General features: G+C 36.6%; 1 protein-coding gene and 1 long non-coding RNA gene across 17 annotated transcripts in view; one reads left to right on the top strand and one right to left on the bottom strand.

The window, feature by feature from the left end:
* The window catches only part of gria1a (glutamate receptor, ionotropic, AMPA 1a), a 381,070-nt gene that overhangs the window by 353,227 nt on the left and 6,797 nt on the right, over positions 1-21,046 (top strand). For 4 of the 16 annotated variants that reach the window (XM_073921699.1, XM_073921700.1, XM_073921704.1 and 1 more), the window contains 3 exon segments: positions 170-417; positions 7,610-7,724; positions 14,964-15,098. In XM_073921699.1, the coding sequence (XP_073777800.1) occupies positions 170-417; positions 7,610-7,724; positions 14,964-15,098 (498 nt within the window). 16 annotated transcript variants of the gene reach the window in all.
* LOC141377558 (uncharacterized) lies at positions 4,142-8,046 on the bottom strand. Its single transcript, XR_012389894.1, has 2 exons — positions 6,388-8,046; positions 4,142-6,176 (listed from the first exon to the last, which is right to left on the bottom strand). It is a non-coding gene; the product is annotated as an uncharacterized lncRNA (long non-coding RNA).

Here is a 21,046-nt window from a genome sequence, read left to right as displayed (position 1 = left end):
ATGTCCAGTCTGAGGCACAAACATTAAATTAAGCATGTATTAATCATGTATATCAAGGTTGTACTGTCATAATTAATGTAATCATTTTATCACCCAGCCATAGTTAAAAATAGTTAAAAAATAAAAAAATATAAAAAAAGTGCATTATTTACAACCTTTTCTCTTTCAGAGGTCAAAGATTGCAGTCTTTGAGAAGATGTGGTCTTACATGAAGTCAGCAGATCCCTCAGTGTTTGTGAAAACCACAGATGAAGGAGTTATGCGGGTGAGGAAATCCAAAGGGAAGTATGCATACTTGCTGGAGTCCACCATGAACGAGTATATCGAGCAGCGCAAACCCTGCGACACTATGAAGGTTGGAGGGAACCTGGACTCCAAAGGCTACGGTATTGCTACCCCCAAAGGTTCCCCTCTAAGGTAAAGGCAGCATTCCACTGTTTACTGTGACTGCATGGATTCAACTGTCATGAAATAACATCAGATGGTGGTTCAGTTGTGGTAGAGGCTGCATACAGTGTTGAGGCGTTATCCTTACCGTGCCTAATAAAAGTTAAATAACAGAAACGATGAATAGATGGGATATCATTTAAATAAGTATGCAAATCAGGTCCAGACAAATATAGCCAAATTTACCAATTTTATTTATCACTAATAAGTGTAACTGTAAGCTACTAATTAGGAACTTACAGCTACAGAAAATGCTTGAGTTAACTATACCAGTGCAGCTGGAACTTGCTGATTTTCAAAGGGGCATGTCAGTATTAAAAAAACTTTGATATACTTTGATCAAGATTTTGTATGAGATCATTTAAGTATGATCTATCCTTATCTAAAAGAATAAATTAAAGATGATGCATATAATCCATTAAACATGTCTCTTATAACCATTTAGTGTGGACATGTCATGGTCAGGAGCAGCTTTACAGAAAATAGTAAATAAAGCAGATTTTAAAAAAGGTAAGAAAAATGACTAACAAAGAAATTTAGAAACATTGCAAATAATGGAAGAACAATTCAAACATTTTCATCATTGAGAAATGCTGGAGTGCATAATTGATGCATAAGAAGTTAAAATGCACACCTATAAATACATATTTGGTTATTGCAATAAGTATATTACAAAAAGGTATATTTTTAAATATTCAAGATTTTAAAAAATATTTTAACGCTTTTTTTAAATTTATTTGATTAAAATTTTCAGTCAGGTTTAAGTGATCTTGCAATATTGTCAAAAACATAGAACTTTCAGTTCTTATATATGTAAAAAGGCCTAAATAAATGCTTGTGATTCCAAGCCCCGCACAGCCTCACAACAGCTCGATCGCTTGATGAAAGAGAAGGATGTGCGCTTGAGATATGTACTGTTCGTCTAACCTAAAAAATGTAATGCTTATAACATAATCGTGCCTCTCACGATCTGTTCTCTTGCTAATTTACTCACGTCTCCATGATTTCTAGGGTATTTTATCTAATTCGCAGTCGTCATGGAGCTGCATAAGCAGAACTCAAAACACTGGATATGCATTGGCTGCATTTAAGAAACCACCACTTGCACGAGTCACGCCAATAAACTGTATAAACAGAGGCCGCACTACACCTGTATGTATTTTAGCTGATGTGTTGGGACCGCTCCTCACACATCATTTACCTCATCACTTGTTGTAACTGCTGATGAGCGCACGTGCGTCTTTCTCTGCTTGTGAACCTGTAAACAAACACCTGCGATCGGTTCATGAAGTCGGCCAGATTGGCAAGTACCGATTGAGTCATAAAATGTGATTATCACCCGATACCGATCTCCAGCTAAGAGGTTTGCCAATGACAATGCACTGGAACAACTAACCAATCACAACACATTTCATTTTTATGAAGGCAGGCTTCCGTCAAAAACTAACTAATCAAGCTGTAAATTGTCCGTAAAATAAAGCATTCACCAAGCATGCGAATACGTCCTAGAACACTGCAAGCAAAGTCATGACTTTAGCTGCTTTTCCACTATCATTCCGAACCATCTCAAGAACAGATAGGTATGGTTCTATTTGTGTTTCCACGCAAGCCTGGAATGGTGCGTCATGATTCAATTCACAATTCAGCTAAGTAAATATCAGAAATACTTAGTCTCAAAAACAAAAGTATCCAATTTTTGCTGTTTACATTGCACTTTGCTTTACCAAGGCAAGAACTAGTGCATTTGTATTGCATTCCAGAGTGCTCCATTTGTGGAAAATGAAACCAAATCCACTCTGACTGGTCCACACAATGGAACGTTTAGGCAAATGGAACCATTTGGCTTGATAGTGGACAAGCGGCTTTTGTAAAAGAGCATACTAGGACGCCTTTAAATAATTAGTTTAAGCCAAAGGTGAGGGTAAAACTTTATGCAAAGCAACCTCTACTACAAAAGGACACGTTGTTTGGTTGTAATCGTTTGTATGTGTGGAGCTGTTCAACATCTTTTTTGTACCTCCTGTTTATTGAAGGAGTTTTCAGCACACTCCAGCAGAAGTGCTTGCATAAGAAATGACAGGGAAGTGACGTGACCTCTTCAGAAGCTCTTAAGGAAACACGTGCATTTGCCATCCTTTCATTAAAACAGCAGCGCCCATTGAGACGGCGCAAACATTATTCACGACAGCCTCTTTGAAGCTATAGGTTTACCAGATGCTAATTTCACTTGCTCTCCTCCTTCATTACAAATTATGAAAGCTCGCTCCTCACCGAGTGACTTGCGCATGAAAGAAATTGAGCAATCAGTTGTTATTCTTATGCAAGCCACTTCTGCAGATGAATGTCGACATTAACACGCTTCTTTTATATGTTCGCTGCTATATAAGGTGAACGGTTGTTATTTCAATTGTGCGCCGCCATCATTAACGTCACATTTATTGCGCTTGAACATACCCATCTGACTAATACACCATGGCCCACATGATATTACATTCATTGCAGTGCAAAGGGCCTCACAAGGGCAATTTGGAGCTGTAGAAATAACCTCAATAACTCCATCTCTCTCTAATAAGATAAGCTCCTTGGGGAAACGACCTCAAAGCAATTGTACAGTCATTTTTTGGGTCACCTTATAGCAAGTTAAGAGGGGGGGAGAGCGTGGATGGAGTGAGAGAGAGAGAGCGATCGGATACAAGATGTAAATGACTGACTTCCATCTTGCCACCTAGGGCAGGACTCAAATTAAATTCAATACTAGCTAGCCATTACCGTGACAGCAAGAGCGAAAGAGGCTTGGAAATGAATTCGCAAATGTGTTTTTCTATCTGCTGTGTCTCTGTCTGATTTTGAGAGAGAGCAACTCCCTCACAGACACTTCTTTACATGTACTGGTAGATGCAATGCATGGGCATCTGCGGTATGATTACAACATGTGGAGGTCAAGGGGAGAGTTTTCTGTCAAAATCAGAAGATGCTGAGAGCATTTCAATTGAGTTATGACTTGCTAAACTAACCATGTGGAGCGGCTGTCAAAATGTACCATAATGTTTATATGCAACTTTGGCTTTTATGGCTGTATTTATATTGTCTGTCAAATTATAATCATCCAGCACAGATCAGATCATGTTAGGTGCAGAAAGATGAGTTTATTTAACTTCAAAACTTTAAGTTTATTTAACTTTTATGAATGTATTTAACTTGAAAAGTGATTGATTTTGGCGTTTCTGACATTTTTGGGTAAAATGTTAATTTGTGTTTCATAAAATATGACAGCATGATTCAAATTCTAACATGAGAATTTTACTAAGTTTTTTTTTATAGTAAATGACAAAAAGCATGAAGTATGCATATGTTTGCATTTTTGAAGTTAGACTTATTAAACCCCCTGTTTATTTTTTCCCTCCAATTACTGTTTAACAAAGGGAAGATATTTTTCAACACATTTCTAAACATAATAGTTTTAATAACTAATTTCTAATAACTTATTTATTTTAATTTTTGCCATGATGACAGCACATAATATTAACTATATATTTTTCAAGACACTTCTATTCAGCTTGAAATCACATTTAAAAGCTTATTTAGGTTAATTAGGTTAACCAGACAGGTTAGGGTAATTAGGCAAGTTATTGTATAATGATGTTTTTTTTTTTTTGAATACATTGGTTTAATCATTAAAGCATTTCTGTATGAGTTAAATGCATGTAAATGAATTATTTTACCACAAAATAAAGTTTTCTGTCATCATTTAATTACACTCATGTTGTTCAAAACCCCTAAAACTTTCATTAATCTTATTAGTACATAAACAAGACAAAACTTGATCTATTTCTGCCCCATTAGTATTGGTTAAGTTTCAAGCTACAAAATGTTCAGAAAAAAATAAGATTAATCCATTTGACTCCACTTGTTTAACCATATGAAGCAAAGATGAGCATGCTAAAAACTAGTTTTATTGACTACACATTATCATATTCATAGATGGATGCGATCTTGCATCCTGGAAATGTTTGTGTGTCTTCTTAAAAACTAAACCAAGACTCAAATGATAACCAATCTCCTGTGACGAGTTTAATTTTTTCCAGACCAATATAAATGATGTGAGATCTGTGCAGTAGCATTTGCAGTCTAAATGTAGCTTAAATAACACTGATCAGACCCTTTTTATACTGATCTACTAGGCTTTCCTTGCTTTAATGAACACTTAGATGTTAATTGAGCTTTTTAACTTGTGTTACCTTCTATTTCACTTCATGTTTTATAGGTTATTTGACTGACTGATGAACTAATCAGTTGTTTTGGTGCACTTTGACAGATGTTCCACATTTGCTTTGTCTTATCTCAGACTGACATCTGCAATCGGTTTGTTTCGCAGTCTTGATGATTGATGTGTGCGCCCTTTTATCTCTATTCATCTGTGCCCATTCTCAGAGTTCCGTCAATAAAATCATCTCACCCAAAAGCACTGCCACCTCCTGAAACAAATGCTCATCAGGCCGAATGTAGCTGTTTGTTCCTCATTCCTGAGACACTCTCTGACTTCTTTCTGTCTGCTTCTTCTGGGATAAGAAAGAAATCCTGGGTTTTTATCAAGCCAGAGAATTATTCCTTGCACATGCAGAGCTGCAGACGACATTTTCTTGCAACAGTGATCGGACAGCCGATTACATAGGGTGCGAGGAGATGTACGTCTGTGCCTTTGAACTGTATGGGGTGTTCAAGACCTGAGGATGAAGGAGAAGATGAAAAGAGTGAGATGCTCTAGATGTGGTTTTTGATATCAGTCTTGGGGGACGATGAGATTAAAATTAAAAAAGAAAATCTAATTTTGTCATCTTCTGTCATGTTGGTCAGATTCCATTTAATCCAGTGGTGCCTAAACTTTTTCGTATGAAGGGCCAAAAACCAAACATCATTGATAGCCATGGGCCAAAGATAAATATATCAAACTATATTACATTAAAGTTGCCATGGGTATTTCCGTTCATAATATTAAAACGGAAATAGAAAACATTACTTCGATCTGTATTACCTAATGCAGCACAGTATAACGTTTTTATTATAACTTATTGCAATAAAAACAATCATTTATAACACAATGGACTTCAAAGCTGGCCTTGATTTGATCACCAAAGTCTGTGCATTGTCCTCTATGCATCCTAAGTACATTTTAAACTAAATCTGATTATTTTACACCATTTATATTGAAACATTTAATTTGAGAAAGCTTTTTTAGCTTAACAATAAAACAAACAAATAAAAGGTTACATTCAATTTCAAACAACAATCTCTGAACCATTCTCAGATGGGATGGAGGGCCAATTCAAAGGTTACCATGGGCCAACTTTGGCCCGGGGGCTCTAGTTTGGGCATCCTTGATTTAATTTACTACCATTTCCTCCTTCTTTAAAAAATTTAGGACAGCTTTAGTAGAAAGAGAACTTTAGTAGAATGTTCATGTTGCTCATTTCCAAACATTGAAGATATCTTCCCATAAAAACTTCTTATATAACATTTCTGAAAATTTCTGTTCCAGAATTGATGAGGGGTACAAACTTGAGGGTGAAAAAAATATGAAAATGACATTCATTTAAATTTAAACCAAGTAGACTAAATAACATTCCCAAGGATGTTTTCAGTAAATCATGGTCAAATTGTTTATTATTTAGTCTTTATTTTTTGTTCAAAAAGAAAAGCATTGAATTATAATTATAACACGTTATAATTTACTGAAAATATTTAGCGATTTGCTCTTTGCAAAGAGATCTCTTTGAAACAAAAGAGATCCCTTTGTTCACTGGAACTGAATCATTGAACTATGATGATTATAATGGAACTTGCAAAAACAGTATGCTAACTGTGCTAACCCCAGAGAGTGTCAAATTTGAAACTTCTGGAGACTTGGAATACAGTACACTTATGCACAATGTACTTATGCACTTACACTCTCAACAGCAAAGTTTATGTATGTAGTGTCGTCCCAAATAGAATGCTAGCGTTTTTTTTACTAAACAGAAATTCAGACGGTTTTCCAGATGACATTTGCCAGTTGCCAAATTACTGAAATAAATGACCAAACTACCAACTAATACCTGCCATGAATATAACCGCATTAACCATCGAGAGGTGGTATAGTCAATCTCGTAGGAGAACTTTGCTTTCATAAAATCCAATATCAGTGCCCTATAGCTTCGCCCCTTCTGCTACGTAAGCAAAGCAGCTGCCGTTGAATGCGTGAAGTGTTCAACATTCCACACTTCTGTTTAACGGTTGAATAAGTGCATCATCCTGGTATTTAAAGTGCACTAACTATTTTTTTAAATTTTCAGTGTGAACGGACTATTTACACTTATTACACAAAATGGTGTAGAATAGTGCTTACATGTCCAATCTGAGATGCAACGAAGATCTGTAATAAACAAAACTTGAGAGTACTGTAACATTATTTTCTAAAGCATAAACTATTATAATGAAACATTCTTAAAAATTCTATTTTTAATATTAATATGTGTAATCCACATTACTAAAACATCAAAATAATGTAAAGTGATTGATTTATTTTCCTCAGAAAAGCCTATTATAAAAACTTCATGCGGGATTTAGTGGCGAATTTAATTTCCTGGTTAAGATGCCATGACTGAAGCACTCTTGTGCATGATAAAGTGTAGCATGAACATTCCTCTAAACATTCCCTTTGGTGTTTGATGGAATAAAGAAGACAAGACAAAAAAGATTTAGCCCAAGGCATAGAAAAAGCAGATTTTTTAATTCTGGCTGGACTGCAGTCTCTAGGCTGTTGCTTTAAATTCACAGTCACAATTCCCCAACAGGAAAGATCCAAGAGCAGACGGTAAACACTCAGGACATCTAAGGACATCTTTTTTTCTCTCTTCTTCCTCTATCTAAAAATGTCTTGTTCTTGGCTTTATAAAACCCGCCTTTCACAAAGGCCACTAACAAAAGCATCATTCTCCATTAAAACACATGTTAACATCCTTTTTTATATAGACTCAGGCCAAAACCTATGCTAACGCCATACATTTCAACCTACATAGAGCAGTGGCTGTTGTGTTCTAACCAGTCTGTGCTCCCATCACACTGTCTCTGAAATGGTTTATCTGGGCTGACACTGACCAAAATATTATGTCGTTATCATTTCAAGAAACCCAGTAAACCTGGCAGTGTTAAAACTGAATGAACAAGGCCTGTTGGACAAATTGAAAAACAAATGGTGGTACGACAAGGGAGAGTGTGGCAGCGGAGGAGGTGATTCCAAGGTCAGCCCCAATGTGACAAACCCAGCGGGTAAAACCACCACTACCATGGGTGGGTAACCGGCAACTCGTGCCAACCAAACACTCTTGACCAACATAGTAGTCTGGTCCAAATTGATAACTACTACCAAATTATATTTGATTAAAAGTTTTAACTGAATTATTGTGATAATGTTCATAGTATTTGACGCAGAGTGTTTGCGGTCTGCTGGTTACCCGAAGTGATATAATAATACACATCTTGCAGCAGGGAGCAAGGAATTATCGCTAGATGGAGTATTAACCAATATCACTTTCACAACATGTTTCTGATATGTGTGAAGTCAATTAAAAAACAAGAACAAACAAACAAACACAGAAGAGTTGAGTTGATATTGATGGGTAATGTGTTTAATGTGTGCTCAATAACATAAAATAACATAGATAATGTTATTTATGTTATTTTCCTGGTTGAAGAATCCCAGTTAACCTAGCGGTGTTGAAACTCAGTGAGCAAGCCGTCTTAGACAAACTGAAAAACAAATGGTGGTACGATAAGGGGGAGTGTGGAAGCAAGGACTCCGGAAGAAAGGTCAGTTCACACATTTGGTCCTGCTCTGTTCCCCCTCAGTTTAGCCTTCCCCGGTTTAGCACCCTATTCAGAAGGTTCAGTGAGGAGTCTGGACATGGGGCGGCTCTTACTCTCTCTCCATGGCTGCATTCTTTCATTCGGGCTGGCAGGGGACACTTTTAAAGGTGTTTAGATTGTTTACAGTGTACTGGAAATAAGAATAATACACATGGTCTGGGGTTTGTGTAGAGTAGAATACTTATATATGTTACTATGGCAAGTATTTTGGTATGCTATAACTATAGCCTTTTCCTATTGAAAGTGAGTGTGTCAGTTTACTATTTATTTCATTTCATTTGATAAAAATTTTTTTTGGTTTGACAGTCATACTCCAAAAAAAGTTTACTACCTTTACTGACTAGAATTTGTCACCTTGAAATTATAAGGTTCTATCTGCATTCTGAATGATTTTGAGATATTGAGCTTTAAAGTTTTTGCATTCCATATAGCAAGCAGTATGTGTGTAACATTTGTTTTTGAAATAAAAGTCTTATTATGTAAACAACTTATAAAAAACATCCCATAATGTAAATAAGTTGTCATTTAATAAGAATGTCAATAACTAAATTTTTACAAAAATGTCAGATTAAATTCTTATAATTCTATAATTCTTGTTTTCCGTTCCTTTGCTTAGTCAAATTACAGAATTGTGATCTGTTATGTCTTGCATGTTTTAGTGTTATAACCATCAAGATTGACTGATTGATTGATCGGTCAGTTGGTTGGTCGGTCTGTCTGTCTGGCGGTCGGTTAGTTGATTGGTTGGTTGGTCAGTTAGTTGGTTGGTTGGTCTGTCAGGTAGTTTCTTGGTTGGTTGATCTGTTGGTTGGTTGATCTGTTGGTTGGTTGATCTATTGGTTAGTCGGTTGGTTGGTTGGTCAGTTAGTCGGTCGGTTGATTGGCTTATTAGTTTATTGGTTGGTTGGTTGGTTGGTTGGTCAGTTGATTGGTCGGTTGATTGGTCGGTTGGTTGATTGATTGGTTAGTTGGTTGGTTGGTTGTTTTGTCTGTCAGTTGGTTGGTCAATTGTTTGGTCGATTGTTTGGTCGGTCGGTCGGTTGATGGGTTGGTTAATTGGTTAGTTGGTTGGTTTTTTGCTTGGTTGGTCTGTCGATTGGTTGGTTAGTTTGTCGGTTGGTTGGTTGGTTGGCTGGTTGGTTGGTTCATTGGTCCGTCGATTGGTCAGTCGGTTGGTTGGTCAGTTGGTTGGTTGTTCAGTTTGGTTGGTCGATTGGTTGATCGGTTGGTTGGTTGGTTGGTTGGTTGGTTGGTTGGTTGGTTGGTTGGTTGGTTGGTTCATTGGTCCGTCGATTGGTCAGTCGGTTGGTTGGTTGGTTGGTTGGTTGGTTGGTCAGTTGGTTGGTTGTTCAGTTTGGTTGGTCGATTGGTTGATCGGTTGGTTGGTTGGTTGGTTGGTTGGTTGGTTGGTTGGTTGGTTGGTTCATTGGTCCGTCGATTGGTCAGTCGGTTGGTTGGTTGGTTGGTTGGTTGGTTGGTTGGTTGGTTGGTTGGTTGGTTGGTTGGTTGGTTGGTTGGTTGGTTGGTTGGTTGGTTGGTTGGTTGGTTGGTTGGTTGGTTGGTTGGTTGGTTGGTTAGTTGGTTGGTTGGTTGGTTGGTCAGTTGGTTGGTTGTTCAGTTTGGTTGGTCGATTGGTTGATCGGTTGGTTGGTTGGTTGGTTGGTTGGTTGGTTGGTTGATTGGTTGATTGATTGAGGAAAAATTTTACTTGTTAAATATTGTAAGCTTTAATCATATTTTAATATTGTATTATAGTATTTTAAATAAGAACAACTTTTAGTGGTGGGAGGTCAGCTTTTTAGTGTTATAGTTACAAAGTAATTATTTATAAATGCATCTTTAAACACTAACTTTATTGGATACTGACAGTTTCCCCTTCATTTGCCCTTTTATTTTGAAAAAGAACAAAAAGGGTTTAAGGAAGGAAGGAAGGAAGGAAGGAAGCAAGCAGGAAAGAAAGAAAGAAAGAAAGAAAGAAAGAAAGAAAGAAAGAAAGAAAGAAAGAAAGAAAGAAAGAAAGAAAGAAAGAAAGAAAGAAAGAAAGAAAGAAAGAAAGAAAGAAAGAAAGAAAGAAAGAAAGAAAGAAATCATTTTATATGATTAATTCAAGTGTAAATAATAGTACGTCTAGCTCCAGGAGTTGTGAAGGCCATTATTATATCCTGGATGAGTCACTGTGTTTGAAATAGCCTGTTGGTCTGAATGGAGCTGTGGAGAGAGACTCTGATCATCTATAAGAGCCCAGCCTCTCTTGTGGTCCTCAGCCTCTGTGTTCTCCCTCCTGTCTGCCCTTGGAGTGTGCATGTTTGGATGCAAACCCAGTGGACAGCTGTCTGACCGCCACACACCCCCACCACACCAAACCAAACCCACCTGCATGGTGCGCACACTGCATCACCTTATACCACTTATATACCCCTTTTCCACCAAGGCTGTTTGTGTGATGGTTCAGAGCCTATAGTTTCAGATTAGATTTATTTTTCAAAGCATCTGTTATCAACCAAGAAAAATTATTGCAAGTTGCATCAAAACAATGCTGGTTTAAAAGAAAGAACTTGATCATGACCAGCAGATTGGACAAGAACTTTTGATGTCAAACCGCAGCTAAACAAAATAAATTATTCTCACATATTAATCTCCACTAATACTAACTACATAAAAATCCACTAAAATGTTGTAATTGTAATCACGTCAATACAAATGATAATGAGCTGCACAAACATGTAGTATTCGCTGTGTTTGGATGCTTCTAGAGGTTCACAAAACCCAGGAACATTAACAGCAATATAACATTCACCGTTAGCTTCAACATTATCAATGATGGGAAAAGATGAGAGATATTCAGTGACATAAGCAGGGGTGTACATAACTGGGATCCAGGTGAACATTTAAATAGAATGGACCAGATATGACAGCCTGATCTCACGAGAAAAGTAAGTATTTTGCAGTTTGTCCGTTTAGTGGCTAATTCGTACAATTTCGTACGAGTTCAGTCGTGTGATAATGTACGATTTTAAAAAGGAGGCGTGGCACTTAACCCCACCCTTAAACCCAACCGTCATTGGGTAATGAGTAAATCATACTAAATTGTATGAATTTGATCGTACAAATTCATACTAATTAGGCACTAAATCAAAAAGTTACGAATTACAGAGAGATTGCATTGAATATGATAGAGAAGTGCTTTTTTTGGGCCAGCCCTGTTGGCAAACCTTGTTAGCCAATTTACAGTAAAATCAGGAAATTTCCCTATATATCATAAATAAGACATTTAATACAAACATGTTCAAATTTAGCTGTGTAAAACCATGCACTTATTTTTGTTGTTTGTAAATAGCACTGAATTAATTTTTGTTACCTCAGATTAAATTAATTTGAAAGGAATTCAAATAGCATGGAAAATAGTATGTTTAGTGTCAGGGCCACCGAAGTATATTTATTGACACTTTTTTTTTTTTACTATTATTATCATCCTTCTAAACTATTTTGTATTTGCCAAATATAACCAAACATCCGCGACCAATTATGTAATGGAAAATCATCTCTTGTTTATCCGTTTCATTCTGTGTGCGCATGAACTGTCAGCATTCCTGCACCACAGACCCACACAGACATGCCTTTTTGGCTCTTAAAAAATTTGTCCGGCCAGGTTTCTCAAAATCCTAAAAAAAAAATTTTCTTTTCTCAATTTTCTTTCTCAAATTTCTAAAGCTGTCTTTCATTAATCGTATGCGTTTTTGCGATATCTTTTTACTTAAAGGTGCAGTAGGTGATTGTCTTCAGAAGCATTTTTGTTGTGCTGGTTAAAAGTCTCCTCACATTTCAATAGTAATGATTAAAGCAAATGATTTAAATGTATTTATATTTATTTTTATATTTTTGGGTAAGGCATAAAGCTAAAAAATGTTCATCCAATTAAATAGAGTCGGACCGACATCTCTCATAATTCCGATAAGTAGGCCAAACTGTCTTTCAGCAAATGCAAATTTGAACAACTGCGCAGCCTTTTACACGCAGCTCCGCCAACCGCCATTTGTGCTGCACATTCACAAGAGAGCGCGCGCGATCGGTTAAAACCTGCTGAATTAAAACTTTTTAAAAACCTGAATCAGTGATTCAGAGATTTATGCTAAGCTGTTTGCATTGTGGAAGATCACCTACAGCACCTTTAAGCCTACTTTCGCTTGGCTTCGCAGCTGACTGCGCATACACAGTCGCGAGAGCAAGAGAAACGTTCAATAATTTATTCTTGAATCTAAACGACTATGAAAAACTTTACTATATACTTGGAGAGGATGAAATGACTGGTCTAAACTGGCTGCAAATTTTTTGCACTTGCCTTATTTAAATAAGCTACACGTTTTAATCTTGTAATTAGGATAATTTTTAGAGACTTTGTCTGTTTTTATTACCTTCTGTCATTTATTTCTCATTTGCTGTATATTTTATTCACTTGATAATGACTTTGTACTATATTACACAGGCTATGTTATATACATATCTAAAACGCTTTGGCATTTAAGTTTGCTTTGATTTTGAAAGTGTTACGAATTAAATTAAAAATCCTTAATCAAAAAGAGATGTAACCAAAAACGTAACAAAATAACAGGGATTAAAAATATAATCCCTGGTGCCCCCGCGCTCTCTCTCCCCAAAATATACCAAAAACACAACCACTAAGAATTAACAAGAAAGTATGATTTATTTACAGAAATAAGGAGCAAAAATAACATCAGGAGGGGTTCAACCAAAATAAATGACAATAAACCAAGCTAACTAAATTAGATTAAACTTCCCTGGAAAACAAATAAAATAAAATACAGAAAACTTACCTCCCTACTAACAAACACAGGAGAAAACGAAAATAACAAATAAGGCACCAAACCTCCCTACATGCTCCAAGCCCGACAGGGAGACAGTAAACCGGGTTTCAATCGCCGGTTAAAAATTAACACAACGGCATCTCAATATACAAGCAAACACTCATGGGATCACGTTTTCCACTGAGTACAAGCGGGGAAATCGAGAGAGAGCGGGGAGCCATCGAACCCATGTTCTCTGCAGGTTTTTATAGCCGCCGCCAATCATGGTCCGTCCCAACGTAATCCGCTGCAGCTGCGAATACTTAGAGTGAGAAAGAGAGAGAGAGCGAGAGAAAGAGAAAGAAGGAGCGCGAAAGCGCAAGAGAGAAACCACACACAAGCCTACACTACACTACTCGTAAGAAGTTTTTACCTGTCAGTGGATGCACATGGCTCCTGAATAGCGTAAAAGTAAGAGAAATAGTGGATTTCTTCTTTTATTTTTACAGTCTTTTTTACTCTAACCCGTTAAAAATAAACAATGTATAACATTGTCATAATAAATTAAATTATTGTTAAAAATTAAATCATGTTTTATTTGTTGCATATTAACTATTTATGTGATGTGGGTAAATGGTGTGTTTCAATGGAAAAGTAAACCAGTGCTTAGAAGGCTCACCAGTAGAGTTAACTCTAAACCAGCAATAGCACTAGCTCTGAACCTAGCACCTGGTTCATGCTGAAGGAAAAGGAGTATAGATAAGTGGTTCCACACCAGTTCAGCTCCTAGCACTGTTATTGTAACAATTCAACAGCTATTCAATCTCTTTAGATTCACAACCTGTGCTGCATGGGTGCCAACCACGAAAATATAACTTACAGCTGTGATACGGGATGCTTGTGTGTATAGTAAATTAGCAGAGATGCTAAAAAGCAGGTTTAATTAGTGCTAAATGAGTCGAAGGTGAACACAGACAGCCTGTGTTAGTGCATGAATGCATGTTTCTTAATTAAATCAGTATTATATGACAGTTTGTGCCACACTTTAATATTTGTTTTGGTGTTATTTTTAGTTTCATTGATTAGTTTATGAATAATTTAAAGTTGTTTTGTATTAAAATTCTGATTTTATGGTTAGATTACAGATTATATTTAGATTACAGTGTGTTTTGGGGTTTTTTTTTTGTGTGTCTGTCTATCTGTTTGTCTGTCTTGGTGTGTGTGTGTGTGTGTGTGTGTGTGTGTGTGTGTGTGTGTGTGTGTGTGTGTGTGTGTGTGTGTGTGTGTGTGTGTGTGTGTGTGTGTGTGTGTGTGTGTGTGTGTGTGTGTGTGTGTGTGTGTGTATGTGTGTGTGTGTGTGTGTGTGTGTGTGTGAGAGAGAGAGCGATAAGGTGTTTTTTCATTATTTCCATTTAACATGTATTCTAAATTGGTTATATTTAAGATTTTATTAATTGTGATATGATTTATATCAGTTAACTGTATATTTTAATAAATAAATATTATTTCTTTATGATTATTTAAATGCGAGATAAGTTTAGCAGTTAGTGAATTTTCTTATAATGCTAATTTTCATCTACAGACAATATATTCATAATATATAAAGGGCATCTTTCAGCAGCAAACAATTGAAGCAAATGATCCTAGCAATATATTTGTCACATTAGGCCTCATATTAACTTACTCAGTGTGTGTTTAGATGTCTGATTGAGTGCATAAATGTAATTAACAGTAAGGCATGTATTGTCTGTGTCCTTCTGCATTTGTCAACCTTGTAAATCCTCTTCTAAAACAGTGTTCCCTCTCCTGCAGGACAAGACGAGTGCTCTTAGCCTCAGTAATGTGGCTGGGGTTTTCTACATCCTGATCGGCGGTCTGGGTCTGGCCATGCTGGTGGCTCTGGTGGAGTTCTGCTATAAATCCAGGACAGAGTCTCGCAGAATGAAGGTGTCCGCTCAGGCCTTTCACTGCACCGCCTTAGACAGCAGCTACACTGAGCTGCAGAGTTACGGCCTGTACTCGCCAGACACTGTTAAGATTTAAAGCTCTCTGGGGTAGGAAACTTCTAGTGTGTAAAAAACTAGGCCACATGCTGCCCACACAGAGCCTAACCTGCGCCCATCATCTAACCGTCGCAAGATTCAAAGCTTCTGCTGCCCACTTCCAGATCCATCCTTTTCTCCTCTGCTCTTCTCTTATTCTGTCTCTCTTACCTTTAGTGTGAAAGTGCAAGGCTGTCAAAACATTTGATAAACTCTAAAGCAGTGGTCACCAAACTTGTTCCTGAAGGGCCGGTGTCCTGCAGATTTTAGCTCCAACCCTAATCAAACACACCTGAACAAGCTAATCAAGCCCTTACTTGGTATACTTGAAACATCCAGGCAGGTGTGTTGAGGCAAGTTGGAGCAAAACCCTGTAGGGACACCGGCCCTCCAGGACCAGGATTGGTGACCCCTGCTCTAAAGGGTCATTCACACCAAGGATAACAGTATTATAACAATACTGACCTATAATTGCCTTGCTAAAAAACAACAACTTTGCTGTTCGTTTTAAATCTTTCCCCACTAGCTTCCTTTTTTTAAGTTACACCAGCCACCGCCAGCATTTTTGATGGTTTTCATATTTTCTGCTATAGGAATAGCAGATCAATAGATCAAAATTAAGAACCAAGCCACTTCTTTTAAACAAAAATCATTTTATTTAATCTTTATGTGTTCATGTTTTATCACAAATTGAATGCAGTTACATTTAATGAAAAATGCAACATTTTTGACCAAAGGAAAAAAAAATGCATTTTTCTTCTTTAAATTAATACATTTTTAAGATATATATTATATAATAAACACACACACATAAAAACACGCATACATACATATACAGATATAAACATGTCCACTTTACACAAAGGTTTCTTTAGTTCATTTTAGTTTCAGTATTTACTAACATGAACTAATTATGAACAATAGATAATTTATTAATCATAGTTCAGCATTAATCCAAATTCATGCAAGTTAACATTAGTAAATGCATACTGAGTTGACATAAACTAACAATAAGCAACTGTATTTTTATTAAGGATGGAGTACTGTATGTAAGTTTGACACACGGTGGTTGAACTAAATATTGCATTCCTGGATCAAAACAAACGCAAGCACAGGTTGCCACATTGAGGACCAACAGGAGCGAGCCTAACTATCGAGCCTAAAGGCTGATTTAAGTTGTGTTCTATATAAAAGCAATGGCAGCCGATAGAAGCAATATTTACTATATTAAAAAGAGTTTTTGTTGAAGTCCTCAAATTGATATATTAGAAACGGCTTCTATTTCTTGCTGCTGAACAACAGACAACTTTGACCAGTACCTCAGGTACACCTCATGTGCTTTATTCAGTGTTCAATGTGAGTTTTAATGCCATTTTACATGACATTTATTGCCATACTACTGAAAGCAGCAGCAGATAGTTCACCTCAGATCTTAAAAATAAAATAAACCGTTTAAAATTTAGCTTTAGAACTGTGACTCAAAACCAACGCATATTAGTAATTCAGCATCTACATTAATGTTAAAGAGGTTTATTATGTATTAACTAGATTATAAAACTTATCATTTCGTGTGTGAGTGCATATTCTGTGCTTCTGAATGGCTGTATTTAAATTTCTGTCGTGTTTCATCTGGTGCAAACAGCCAAATTGCTTATCACTGCAAATCTCATCACGTAGCATGTTGTTTGAACACAGGGTTACGATTTAACCTGCTCACCTAATGTTTGTGTTCATAATATTTATATTATTTGCTAATTAATAACCTCATGTGAAACTCTGAATTTGCGTTTCATTTAGGAGTCTGCTACTGTCTACCAGAGGTTGTATTTCACGGGTGCATCCTCTGAGAGCCTTTCTGAATGAATTAATCAAATATGCGTTTTTCCAATAAGGCAATCCGGGGTGCTGAAATAGAATTGGCTAAACTGGCAGTGGGCAAGTTAAAGAGACCAAGACAAACATAGACATTCTTGCACGTAACATATTTTCAAAGCAGAATATCTGGCTTTAGCATTATTTTACAGATAAAAAAAGAATGTTTACTAAGCATGTTTCTTAAATATCTGCAAACAATTATGGTATTTTTATGCTTTACAAGAGTCAAAAACTTACATACAGCACCTGTAACTAAGATATAACTGATATAGATAACCAGTTCTATGCATGCAGATCATTTTGCTGTGGCAAGCCCTGATAAAGAAGCAATGACAAGTTTATAACACTTCATTTTTATGTAAAATCTAAACTGCAGTTTCTCTGATTGTTTTATATTCTGCTCACATGAGAACAAGAAGTCCTGTAACTCATTCAGGACATCCATTTGGGCTTTTCTTACTGTGATATACCTAGGACTGTCGTAAAAACACTATTGTCCCATTGACAAGCTTGCCTCTTAATTTATAAGATATCTCGTCAAAGGCCTGGAAAATATTAGCAAATACTAGAGTCTGTGTTTGAAGCTTTGTTGGAATGATTGATATGATAATTGCTGATTATTGATAGCATAATTTTTTTAACCCTGTTTGATTTATTAATTAATTTCTTAAATAAGTATGTCTGAATCCAGCAGGCACAAGATGTCAACATGGCGTCAGATTGATGTTGTACCCCAATGTTGTGGAATGTGTTGAGGAAGAAAGGTTCTGGTCCGCAAAATAAGTCAAAGTTTTTAAAAAATGACCAAGTCTGAGATCTCCGAAGTCTTTAGGCAAAGCAGTTTATTGTTACAGCATCAGTAACAACAGAGACAGGTCATTCGAGTGTCTGATGAGTATAGGCTAGCACACAGTTTAAATACACTTCTTTGGCTTAATACTCCACCCATATATACACATTACACACCTCCCTTAGCTTCTCCACTAATAGGATCTCAAATCTCTCAGGTGCCCGCAATAAATAATATAATAAATAAAGTCCAATACAGACCAATAAAGTCTCAGAGTCTTTCAGGGGTCTTACCCATGTCCAGTTAAGGTCTTTCCTTACTGTTTCAAAAGTGATGACTTGTGATGATCTTGTTCACTGTCTACTGAGCTGTCAACTGTAAGTTCATCTGAAGTTCATGGGTACTCTTACTTTTAAGAAGTCATTACAAATGAGTGTGGGCGCATGTGCAGGTGTGCCTTATCATGAGTTACAGAACAGAACACAGGTGTCCTTATGGCCTTGCTTAAATGCATAAATCTATCCTCATTGTGACATTAATGCTGCTCTTCTAATTTATCTTCTCATCTCTGACTGCATTTACACAGAATGACTTTTTTTATTTACCAAAGCACACATACCTGATAATAATGCCACAGGTATGGGTATTATTACAATAGATAATACAATAGATAATAATAATAATAATAATAATAATAATAATAATAATGATAATGAAATCACTTAAATAAGCATATAAATGAGAGTAATACATTCATCATAAATTCATCAAGAGACAATGAATTCCCCAACAATCGTTGCATTTTGTTTGGAAATGAAAATGGCATTGACATCAGAACCCAGCATCAGTTAAACGTCAATGTCTATCATCTGACAGATGTCGCTTTTTTGGTTACTTTTCGACCAATCAACAACAAAATATTAACATCTAATGATGTTAAAGCTTGACATAGTGTGGACGTTACCAATATGACGTCTATCAGACATTGGACTTTGGTTGCCATACCTGACAAATAGACATCTATATTTGACATCAATATGACAGTTTACGATGTTGGATCTCAACGTTGGATTTTGGCCACTTTCCAACACAATCTAAAATCAACAAATTATCAACGTCATTTCATGTTGCTATTGGACATCAAAATAATATTGTCCTTACACACTGGTGACCTAAATCTAACCTTATAGTAATGTCTTATGACTTTGCGTGTCTGCTGGGAATGGCAATAATCCAAGATGGAAAAAAAGAAAAGAAAAAAAAGCCAAGATTAATCAGGCTCAAATTATGAACAAAGGCATTATTTACACACATGAAGTGACCTAAAAGTCTTCGAGGTGTGCTTGAGCGATATAGAAATCATATCTGTGTTTTTTTGGCTTAATTGTTTTCGTGAAACATTATCTCAATATTTTCATATTTAGATATGTTGTCCTTGGTGTGAATTAGTCATTAAGATAGTAATATAATCTTTGGATATGAATTTATTGCGACTACTTAATAATATCTAATTTATATCTATAATCAAACTTAATTGCATAGAATCAACATTATATGTAATTTAAGCTTTCACTCGTTGGTGTAAGTAAACTCTTTGACAGATCTAGTTAGTACTTTCTATTCTATTCTCTTTCTTTCTCTCCCACTTTTTTCTGCTCCCCTCAGTTTGCTCGCTACCCGCTCTGTCCATAGACTAGAGCTTTGTTTAATAGGCATCGTGTCTCTGTTCATTCATGAAACAGAGCAAGTGTTCCCCGGAGACACTGCAGCTTTCTGTTTTCCACCATGACTCCAAAAATAGTCTGTCTAGGCTCATGATTATGCATCAGTCAGCTTGTGTTTTCCTTCGTACAATAAGACCCACGTCAGATCTTAACTCGTGTACTTTGCTAATGCAGAGATGATTAAAAGTGTCTATCAGGCAATAATTTATTAAATTTCCAAATATCTAGATGCCAGACTGAAAATCAAAGAAACGTCATTGCAAGAAAACTCATAACACCAGTTGCATATACAGATACCTCAGTGCGATTTTTATAATACGTATCTTTTGGACAGGCAATTACACGAAGTAGGATTTGTGGCAAGTTTAGCTGGGTATTACACACTCGTGTAATACCATAATAGCGCAGATTAATATAGATTTGCTTTGTTAATTCAATTGACAGGAGTCACATTTCACAGCTGTCCATATTTCATTTTAGGCGAGCGGGAATCCGAGTCATTATAGGCAAACTAATTAGTCTGCATCAGCCCGTATGACTTCATCCCCCAACGCGTCGAAGTGTAGGCCAATGAAATCATTCCTAGAAAAATGCGATTTAAAGGGACACATCATTAGCCTTGGTTTCAGGCCCAGTGGCTGCGACTACAGTGTAGGGTTTCTCGTCACAACAGCAGCAATAAAAACCATGACATTTCTCACTTGCACATCACCGTAACAAATTAAGCTCATGTTACACGCCTATCAAGACTGTTTATTGTCTACTCGCATGTCAGAGATGCTTTACAGTGTCAGCTTTGGTTTGGAGGACATAAATATGGTGGTCCCGGGGGGCGCTCAATGCATTAGTGAAGCAATTAAATAGTTGACAACACAACAGCGTTGGCCCACAGCATATCTTTAATGCAAATCATTCTGAACAAAGGGTTCAGTAAAGGGATAGTTCACCAAAAGAAAATTATTTGCTTATTTTTATGCCAAACAAGGTGACTTTTTCCTGTAGAAGGAGGTTTAAAGTCAAAAACATTGTTGGAAGTCAGTGGTTACCGCTTCCCTACATGTCTTCTTTTGTTTTAAACAGAAACTCAAAGTAAGGGTGAGTTAATTATGACAGTTAACCATATTCCTTGGTTAATCATATAATCCCGTTTTTTTTTTCCTTAATAAAATAGTAGTAAGGGTGGCACGGTGGCTCAGTGGTTAGCACGGTCACCTCACAGCAAGAAGGTCACTGATTTAAGTCTCGACTGGGTCAGTTGGCATTTCTGTGTTGAGTTGCATGTTTGAGTATGTTTCCTCTGGGTGCTCCTGTTTCCCCCACAGTCCTGAGACATGCGCTATAGGTGAATTGAATAAACTAAATTGGCCGTAGTGTATCTGTGTGAATGAGAGAGGTGTTTCCCAGTACTGGGTTGCAGCTGGAAGGGCATCCGCTGTGTTAAACATATGCTGGATAAGTTGGCGG

This window comes from Danio rerio, chromosome 14, assembly GCF_049306965.1.
Source record: "Danio rerio strain Tuebingen ecotype United States chromosome 14, GRCz12tu, whole genome shotgun sequence".
NCBI classification, from domain to species: domain Eukaryota; kingdom Metazoa; phylum Chordata; class Actinopteri; order Cypriniformes; family Danionidae; genus Danio; species Danio rerio.
The sequence above is the reverse complement of the archived record's forward strand: the minus strand, read 5'-3'. Positions and strand labels throughout refer to the sequence as shown.